Raw genomic sequence first — 9,477 nt, forward strand, 5'->3', positions numbered from 1 at the left:
GAAGTAAAAATGGGAAATTGGGTGGGAAAATGAGGTGGGAGCAGGCTTCTTTGAGGACGCGAGTGGGGGCCCATCACCGCGACGGTGTTTCCCTGCACCATCACGTAGAAGCCCGTCAGGATCTCGATCGCCTGCGCGACATGTCCCGGACATGTCACGGACGTGTCCTGGACATGTCGCATGCACAACATGTGGCGGCGCGGCAGGATCTCGACCGCCTTGAGTGTGGAGCCGTTGGGGCCGAGCAGCCGGTCGCGCCTGGCAGGGGCGACAAGAGCGCGCCTCACCAACGGACACTTGGGCGGCGGAGCGGCGGAAGAGGGCGGCGGAGACGGCGGAAGCGAGGGCGGCGGAGGCGGCGGAAGAGGGCGGCGGAGACGGCGGAAGCGAGGGCGGCGGAGGCGGCGGAAGAGGGCGGCGGAGGCGGCGGAAGCGAGGGCGGCGGAGGCGGCGGAAGAGGGCGGCGGAGGCGGCGGAAGCGAGGGCGGAAGCGAGGGCGGCGGAGGCGGCGGAAGCGAGGGCGGAAGCGAGGGCGGCGGAGGCGGCGGAAGCGAGGGCGGAAGCGAGGGCGGCGGAGGCGGCGGAAGCGAGGGCGGAAGCGAGGGCGGCGGAGGCGGCGGAAGCGAGGGCGGAAGCGAGGGCGGCGGAGGCGGCGGAAGCGAGGGCGGAAGCGAGGGCGGCGGAGGCGGCGGAAGCGAGGGCGGAAGCGAGGGCGGCGGAGGCGGCGGAGTGCTGGCGGCGAGGGTGGCGGCGGCCGCACCGCTTGACATGCACAGAGTGTGTGCAGAGTGAGCTCGCACTAGAGGCTGTCATCGCATTCGCCTTCCTGGTACCCAGCGCTGGCTTCTGACTGTCGTTGCTGTCTCTCCCTTCTCGACTGTCTGTGCTTGTGCGTCGTGGGTCCCGGGGGTTGTGTTTTTGTGTGTGCCGAGTGTGTGCCGACAGAGTGTGTTGCAGAGGATGCAACAGAGTACGCAACAGAGAGCGGCGCCGCACCGCTTGACGAATCGCTCCTTGTTTGAGCAGAGGCCGCCCACCTTGAGGTATTCACAGCTCGAGGTGTGAAGAGACGCTGTGCACAGGTCCAGCTGCAGCAGAGGCCGCCCTCTCCTTGATGACGTCGCTAAAGACGTCGTCCTGCAGCGCCTTGAGCGCCTGCTGCAGGTGGTTCTTGTGAACAGCGTCTCTTCACACCTCGAGCTGGGACTCGGTGGGCGAGCGCCTGCTGCAGGTGCACCGACCGCGCGAGCAGCTTGATGAGATCCCTCGCCTATTGGCGGCCGGCCGTGAGCCGGTGTGGGGTGTGCTCGGCCGCCGGGAGGGCGGCAGCTGTGCGGCCAGGCGAGCGGCGAGCGGGGCGGTGCAGCGAGAGCCGGTCGCGGGGAGAGGGGCGGCAGGGAGGAGAGAGCGGCGGGACGAGGTGAGAGAGAGCCTCGCCTTGAGGATGATGTACGGGTCCCAAGTCTTGCGCGTGGTGGAGACGGTCATCGAGCCCTCGATGAGGTCGAGCTGGCACGCGACGCCCTGCTCCTTGAGCGCCGAGGTGACCTGCGGCCACACCTCGCGCAGGTACTTTTCACGGTACGCCGGAAAGAGCACCGCAAACGACGACTCCTCCAAGAGCGGGCCGGCCATGTCGCCCTGCGCAAACGCCTCGGGCTTCCAGTGGTCGACGCTGTCGTCCTCCCACGGCTTGTCCATGTTCTTCATCTTTCCCATGGCTGAGCTTGCGAGCTGGGACTCTTGCGCTGCGGCAGCGGCACGGCAGCGGCGGCGCGCGCTCTGTCGAGTGGTCGAGCGGTGCGTGCCTTCTGGGTTTTTCTTTTTTATGTGTGTTATGTGAGGGGGGCGACAGGGAGGATATGGCCTTGAGTTATGTGTAAGCCGACTCAGGGTGTGTGGCAGCCCGCTGGCTGTGTGTCTTGTGAGCTTGTTTGTGTCTGTGTGTCGCTCGTGCGTGTCGTCATCATCTGTCCAGCGTCCACCCATACCGCGTTGGTGTCCAGTCCGAGCCTGGCTGTTCTTCACCTTTCTACCTACCTACCTACCTAGTGAGAGTGTGTGTGAGTCTATAATACTCGGACTTCTGGCTGACACGCGCGCCCCGTCGAGCCTTCGGCGGGCGCGCTGCGGTCGCACGCCTACCCAAGTCATATGCCACGGCGTGCGATCTAGATTCAGCACACGCGCCTCTGCTCGCAAGCTCGCAACCACTCATCCAATGAACTGTCGTCACCCATGAGTGCGAGTTAGGGCTAGCGGCTGGCCAATAGCCTGTGAGGAGGGCGTCCATAGACACCTCACAAGACCCCACACACGGTCTCGTCCATGCCTTGCGGCTGGCGACGAGATTGCTAGAGGCGGAGCAAGCCTGCTCTAGTCTCACACGTTCGCCCTGTCGCCTGTCTGTGTTGTTGTGCTGTTGTTTGTCTCTTGGCACCTTGGTAGGAGTGCTGGCTGGGGGGGGCGACAGGGGGGACGTGGCCTGAGTGATGTGTACGCCCACTCAGGATGTGTGGCAGCCCGCTGGCTGTGTGTCTTGTGAGCTTGTTTGTGTCTGTGTGTCGCTCGTGCGTGTCGTCATCATCTGTCTAGCGTCCACCCATACCGCGTCGGTGTCCAGTCCGAGCCTGACTGTTCTTCACCTTCCTACATACATACGGACACTTGCTGTAGCCACATGACACGCACACACTCACACCGCACCGCACCCCGCACCCACGCCCCCCCCCCGCCTCGCCTGAGTTGGAAGGAGATGGGAAGATGGAACAGCCCGAGGAAAGGAGCGAAACAAACACGTATGGGAGGTTGAAATCGTTGCACCACGCTGCCCGGCGTCTCTCACTTTCCGGGACAGCCCCGCCCTTGTGAGGCAGGAAAGTGGCGGCTACCCCGTACGCCCAGCCTACTACGACCCCCTCGCCGACCGCCCAGACTCCCCCCCCCCTTCTCCAACCCTGACGAGCCGACGAATGGTTGAGCCTCCGGCCTTGCGCGCCCCCGCCCTCCGCTGCCTCCCACCGACGCTCCTGACACACCCCCGACACGCACATTTACGACAAACCGGCGTTCTGCTCTCAAAAGAAAAGAAAAATGAAAAGGAGGAGACCAGCGGCGCAGCGGGGGAGACTCCCCACCTATGCAACACCCCAGGGAGGGGCTGCCATCGCCGAAGCTGTGCCTAAGCATACTCCCAAACCCGCAGCGGCCCGGGGGGCCTTGGGGGCAGCCTGCCGGACCCACCGCTGTTGCCCGGGGCGAAGCACCAGAACATGAAAGTGGTTAGGCGGAGAGGGCGGCGGCGGCGAGGGAGGCGGCGAGGGAGGTGGGCTCGGCGGAGGCGGCGAAGGAGGCGGCGAGGGAGGCGGAGAGGGCGACGGTGGCGAGGGAGGCGGCGAGGGACAGAAACGGTCATTCTCGACGGATCGATGGAAGCCTGGGAAGTAGATGGCTGCACTTGCCACCCCACAGGAGGCCAGCCGCATGCCTGGTCCGGGTGGGGGCGGGCTCGCCGACATAAAGTCATTGGCTGTCCCGAGCTTTGCCTGCAAACGTTGCCATGATGCGGGGCACTGCCGAACATTCATCTTGCTGAGTGGCAAGGTGGGCGACATGGTGGCCGCCGCTCGCTTCGGTGGCGCTAAGCAGCCAAAGATGCGCTGTTCACGCGTCCCGTTGGCTAGCCAATGCTGCTTGAGACCGGACCACCGGCAGCGCTCGAGCATTCCCGAGCAGTACCCACCTAGCAGATCTGGGTAGCGCTCAGCGTAGCAGCTGAGCTCTGCTAACCCACCTGCAGGGCGCCAGTAGTTGCGGCGGCGGAGCTCGCGGATGCGGAGCGGAGAAAGCTGTGGCACGAGCGGGGCCGTGCACCGCTCTTGGGGATAGCGATAGCTCCCACACTGCACCACTTTGCCCTCGAGCTCGAAAATACCACGGCAGCTCGCCCACACGGTGATGCTCGGCTCGCCGCCGTCTGCTGGCAGCTTGCAATCGAAGCTGCTAAACCTAGTGCAGGGTGCGCGGCTGCGGCGCTCAATGAGCCGGCAGTTTTGGTCGCTCTTTGCATTGACCATACCACTTTGTGCCTCCGTACGCCAGCCGCGCGGAGGCTTGAGTGGCACTAGCGGGGCCGTGCACCGCTCTTGGGGATAGCGATAGCTCCCACACTGCACCACTTTGCCCTCGAGCTCGAAAATACCACGGCAGCTCGCCCACACGGTGATGCTCGGCTCGCCGCCGTCTGCTGGCAGCTTGCAATCGAAGCTGCTAAACCTGGTGCAGGGTGCGCGGCTGCGGCGCTCAATGAGCCGGCAGTTTTGGTCGCTCTTTGCATTGACCATACCACTTTGTGCCTCCGTACGCCAGCCGCGCGGAGGCTTGAGTGGCACTAGCGGGGCCTTGCACCTCTGCCGGGGATAGCGATAGCTCCCGCACTGCACCACTTTGCCCTCGAGCTCGAAAATGCCACGGCAGCTCGCCCACACGGTGATGAGCGGCTCGCCGTCTGACATGGAACAATCGAAGCTGTTATACCTGATGCAGGGGGCTTGGCTGCCGCGCTCAATGAGCCGGACCGCGCAGCGTTCGCGACGACGAAACTCCATCGGGCGAGACCGCAGCAAGCTTCAACGCGGGTTGCATTCGAGGTGGTTTGGCTTTACCGTTGTCTGGCAAGCTTCATCTCAATTCTCGCCTCTCGCAGAGAACGCGCTGGGGCCGGACACTCAAGCGGAGAGACGAACTAACGCGCTCTGCTCCCCGGCCCTCCCCCCCGGCCCACCACGGGACACCCGCCGCCGGCAGTCCGCATCCGACGAGCCTCGACTCGATACGCGGCGCGGCCACTTTCCGCCCTTCACTTACCCGAACCCAGCCTGGCGCCGGCGCCGGCGGCCAGTGAGGCGCGAAGGCGGCTCGCCTGGCTGAGCTCTGCAGTCGAGGCCATGTGCGAGCTCGTACGGCCGGACAGTCGGGCTGCCTGCGATTTAGGGCGAACTTTCGGGTGCGTCCTGGGCGACAATGCGTCTGCTCGGCGGCCCTACGTGTGGGTCGCCAAGAGCTGCCGCGGGCTCTTCCGCCTCACTCACAACACAGTTACCTGTGACATCGCCTGCGGCGACTACCGCACGACAGGCCAGCGCTGCGAGGCGACGGAGCGCAGTTGCGGCCGAAGCTGCAGCTTGCCTCGGCCACTTACCTCGCCCCTCACGAGCAGCAGCCGGGATTGCCACGGCCCCAATCTCGTGCTCCCACGGGTCGCAGCCCCTGTGAGCCTGCCCTCCCTGCGGTGCCAGTACTCCCTCTCGCGGTTTGCGCTCTCCACCGAGGCCCCCGCCTGCGCGACGGTCGATGCCCTCGTCAATGCGACCGCAACGGGCCGGTACGACAGCGACGGGCGGTTTGTCACCGACTGTACGATCCCAACCTACGCTTCCCTGCCGCGCGGCGGTCGGTGCGTGCACATCATGGGCGACTCCTACACGCGACACATGCTGCAGACCGTCTCGATGGTCTTGAAGGACAACTTTGTGAGCGGCGGCTTTGAGCGGCCGAACGCGAACTGCCTCTGCGATGGCCAGTTTAGCGAGCTCGAGCCGTGCCGGCGCAACGTCTCGTTCCCCTTTCCGTGCACATCGGTAGAGTACGACTCTCGCCTCACGTGCAGAAGCCGTCGGTGTTCGAACGCGGTCCGAACCAGACGCGGCGGCGAGGCAGCCTTCGTGTGGCTCCAGGGCGGTTTGCACTACCTGCAGGGGCCGTTACCTCGCTCCGGCCGTCCCTCCCTGCGGGCGCCAGTCAAATCGTTTCTCGCCGCCATTCGGACCACGGCTCACCGACATGTGCACGCGAACGATCGCTTCTTCGTGTCCGGCCTTCACTTCCAGACGCCCGCTGCTGACAGAGTCTTCCCGCACCAGCGACGTGCGCTGGCGCAGGAGTTCAACCGGCAGGCCCGGCGAGTCACCGAGGAGGTGGGCGGCAGGTTTGTCGACTTCTCGACGGTCGCCGACGGCGACGAGGCTCGCGGGACGTCCGACGGTGTGCACTACTTGACGTCGGCCAATCTAGTGAAGGCGCGCATCTTCCTCGCGCTGCTGCACATGACGTGATCGTCGTGCCGCCAAGCCCGAGCAGACAGTGACAGATAGACGCAGGTTTGTGACGCGCTATTTACGGTTCCCAGTTGTCTTCAAAATCGGCACACCTGGGTTAAGGCGTCCATGCCATCCACTTTTACACTCTTCAACCGACCGACCCCCACAAGGCTAGTTCCAAATTTCACTCTCGCACACTCGCCGCACACCCGCCGCCCCCGCGCGCGCCCCACCCCGGCCGGGAGAAAGGGGAGTGACAGTTTGGGATGGCAACAGAACGAGTATGTGATAAATAAATCAATAAAACGGGCACGCCAAACGAGGGGTCCTCCACACCGCCGTGGCGTGGCAGACGGTGAACGAGCTAGCGTGCGGGGAGAGCGGCATTGTGCATGGTGCGGAGTGCATTGCCGTTCTTAACGGAGTCGCTTAGGCGGCTCCGGTGGTGAGCCGGTGTGTGTGCCAGTCCGCGCTACTCCGCGCCTTTGTCGTGCCCGTGCTGTGAGAGAGGCGCGTTTCCGAAGAATTCTTTTAGCCTGTCCCGTTCGTGTGTGGTGCAGCGCTTCGCCTCGATGGCCAGCGCTGTGCTGCCGCTCGGTGTGCCCCGCGCCGCCGCACGCGCCCCCGCGCCCCGCCGCCGCACCCTCACAGCGCGGCGCCCTGGCGCGCAGAGCTGATCGACAAATGCATCGGCTCGAGAATATGGATCGTGATGCGTGGCGACAAAGAGCTGGTCGGCACCTTGAGAGGGTTCGACGACTACGTGAACATGGTCTTGGACGACGTGACCGAATAGTGCGCCGCCGCCCCCGGCCCAGCCACGCGCGCCGCGCCCGCGAGCCGTGTGCTCGCGGCGCGTCACATATCACCACGCGCACGCTGATTGCTCGCGCCCCCTCTGTTGCAGTGAGATCACCCCCGAGGGTAAGCGCGTGACGAAGCTCGACCAGATCCTCCTCAACGGCAACAACGTCGCCCTGGTGTGCGGCCACACCCTCTCCCTACCTGCTGGCGAGCCGCGCCCATCGACCCGCCCTGTGCGCTCGCAGTTGGTGCCGGGAGGCAGCCCAAACTACGACTAGGCTTCGGTGCTGTCTGGTGCTCGGGACCGTGAAGAGGTGCTCCGCCTCTCGCCACGCTCGGGACTCGACGGCACTGCTCGACTCGAAAATCATGATACAGTCTCGCATTCCACCTACGTTTTCGGCTGGGCGATCGTGGCAGTGCCATGGGGGGGCAGCCGGTTCACCTGCGTATTCTTGCCCGCGCGCGCAAAACTTTTTGATGGGATCCCAGTGTCACAGTGGTCAGTGTCAACAGACACCCGGCGGGCGCACGTCCACACACACTGTCATTAATACATTGGCTAGTGACTTGTTGCAAAAAGTCTGTGGTGCAAAACCCGCCAAATACTACCAAAAACGATGTCACGGCCAGCTCGGCACTATCTACTCAAAAAAAGTGACGTAGAGCACCCACTTTTTAAGCGGTCCGCGCACACACAAGGTCCGCCTGCGTGCGCCGCCAGCTTCTCAGGGCCATCGCGCGAAAAACGACGGAGGAGATGCATCCTAGCTGTCGCCACCGAAGGCGACTCGACGCCGCTGAGATCGGAGATCAAGCTCTGACACGTCGCACGTCGCTCCTTTGACGCCGACGTGACTTGCCCGTGCAGACCATATCAGGACACGGTCTGGACGCGCTCGGTACGACGCCTGCGACCCGTCTTGGGTCAGGTGGCACGACGCTCATCGCGCCTGCCAGCGCTGCCGTGCAGGCTGCCACGACGAGGTCGAGCACGCTTCTATACGCTCGTCCAGCCTTCCTTTCCATCCCATTAGGCAGCCTGGGAACGGTGGCGGTCAGAGGCAAAGCCTACAAGGGGTGGTGGTGGAACCACATGTCACGGCTACTGCCGGCTCGACCCCACGACAGCCTCCGAAGGCTGACTTTGAGGCACCATCATCGGACGATGTCGACGAGTTGGGTCGCTCTCGCGGTAGCCAGATGACCTCGACGTCCGGGGGCCTGCCCGTCGTGCCACCGACCAGAAAAAGAATGTGGGCGCGGGCGATACGGGCGCCGCTAGGCTCAACGAGGAAATGCCGTGCCCCGTTTAAAGAGCTCGTAGCGCGCTCGATTTTGATGAGAATTTGATGAGAAATATCTCAATTTCTTGTTTACACCCGAGCTATGCCCCACGACCTGAGCCGGAGCCTGCGCAGAACCTGTGCTCCTCCCATACGATCGTATCAGGCTATGCTCCTGTCACGCGCTGGCTGGCCTGTGGTCGCCGTCCTATTTTACACGAGCACACGAACCATCAAGGTTGTTTTATGCCCCGCTCCCCCCCCCCCCGCCAGCGGCTTGCAGCTCGGCACGTCCATCGCCCTCGACGCGTTCGTCTTCTACTTCCGGGGAGCGACGCCTAGCGCACCTGCCGCAAGTGCCCCGGGCGCGAGTGCGGGGCGCCCTGCGCCGTTCGATGCGGCGAGATGGAGGGGGTACGTGCAGCTGCACGCCGAGGAAAAGAAAACCCACCGGCTTGAAGAAAGCATCTGCTACAAGCACGCAGTCTCTCTGTTCATAACTGATCGTGTATAAAAATGATGTTGCTAAGCACAGGAAAGTTCGTAATCCCGGAAGTCTGCATCATGTGTGTGTCTCGCGCCTTGCGGGGGGGGGGAGCGGAAAGGAGGAACCTCTTCCCAAGAGCACCACTCTCTTGGAGCGCCGCCACTGCCACTCAGAGCGCTGCAAGCAGCGCCGGGCAATGACGGCTTACCGCCCCCCCAGCCCCCCCTCGGCACACCCCGGCAGCCAATGTGTGACGGCTCGAACCCGCTAAGCCATCCCGCAAGCGGAATGGCCCGCCACTCGAACCCGCAAGCGGGCGTACGAACCGCGAGCGGCTCGCACTCGTGGCACGCAGGCGTCCGCCAGACGGCGCCGGGGCTAGGCGACCGAAGAGGAACTACGGCAAGAACCGCACACCACCCGCTGACGAGCGCTCGCAGAACAGGTTCGCGGCGCCCGCCAGGGGCGTGCGCGAGACAGGGCTCGGAGCCCTTTTCTGTGAGCAGGGATTCCCTCACGGCGGGGGTTGTGGCGGAGAGCCGTCATGGGAATCGCCGGCCCCCACCCAGGGGGTGCCCCTGCCAGGCGCCGCAAGCGGTGCCCGACTGGGCCGCCTGTGCCGCATGCGCGAGATGGCACGAGTAGCGGCGGCCCTCGTCGTGATAGGGACACGCCGACGACAAGAAGGTGCCACACCAGTGGCTCGGAGCCCTGTGGGGGGTTGCGAGCATCCTCTGGCGGGAAACTTGGCGAGCGCGTCTCCGTCGCCTACGTGTCTCGAGTTCTCGCCGAGCGGTGCGTC

The 9,477-nt window shown here is 64.6% G+C and overlaps 3 protein-coding genes across 3 annotated transcripts in view; 2 read left to right on the forward strand and 1 right to left on the reverse strand.

Annotated features, from left to right (window-relative positions):
- EMIHUDRAFT_439079 (hypothetical protein) overlaps positions 1 to 1,790 on the reverse strand; it is a 3,559-nt gene extending 1,769 nt beyond the window's left edge. The window contains exons 1-6 of the mRNA XM_005757230.1: positions 1,433 to 1,790; positions 1,232 to 1,265; positions 1,111 to 1,164; positions 997 to 1,037; positions 216 to 258; positions 51 to 128 (exon numbers count right to left, since the gene is read on the reverse strand). Of these exons, the coding sequence (XP_005757287.1) occupies positions 51 to 128; positions 216 to 258; positions 997 to 1,037; positions 1,111 to 1,164; positions 1,232 to 1,265; positions 1,433 to 1,719 (537 nt within the window). The 5' untranslated portion in view covers positions 1,720 to 1,790. The remainder of the gene's footprint in view (positions 1 to 50; positions 129 to 215; positions 259 to 996; positions 1,038 to 1,110; positions 1,165 to 1,231; positions 1,266 to 1,432) is intronic.
- A 3,156-nt stretch (positions 1,791 to 4,946) lies between these two features.
- EMIHUDRAFT_107533 (hypothetical protein) lies at positions 4,947 to 6,113 on the forward strand (the record flags this gene model as incomplete). Its single annotated transcript, XM_005757231.1, has 1 exon — positions 4,947 to 6,113. The coding sequence occupies one exon, from the start codon at positions 4,947 to 4,949 to the stop codon at positions 6,111 to 6,113; it is 1,167 nt and encodes a 388-aa protein (XP_005757288.1).
- A 652-nt stretch (positions 6,114 to 6,765) lies between these two features.
- On the forward strand, positions 6,766 to 7,180 carry EMIHUDRAFT_69047 (hypothetical protein; the record flags this gene model as incomplete). The annotated part of the gene is made up of 3 exons (XM_005757232.1): positions 6,766 to 6,893; positions 7,006 to 7,078; positions 7,148 to 7,180. Coding segments are annotated over 3 exons (234 nt in total), but the record flags the coding sequence as incomplete, so codon positions are not given.
- Between the last annotated feature and the right edge of the window lie 2,297 nt (positions 7,181 to 9,477).

This window comes from Emiliania huxleyi (genome assembly GCF_000372725.1).
Source record: "Emiliania huxleyi CCMP1516 unplaced genomic scaffold EMIHUscaffold_92, whole genome shotgun sequence".
In the NCBI taxonomy this organism is placed as follows: Eukaryota; Haptophyta; order Isochrysidales; family Noelaerhabdaceae; genus Emiliania; species Emiliania huxleyi.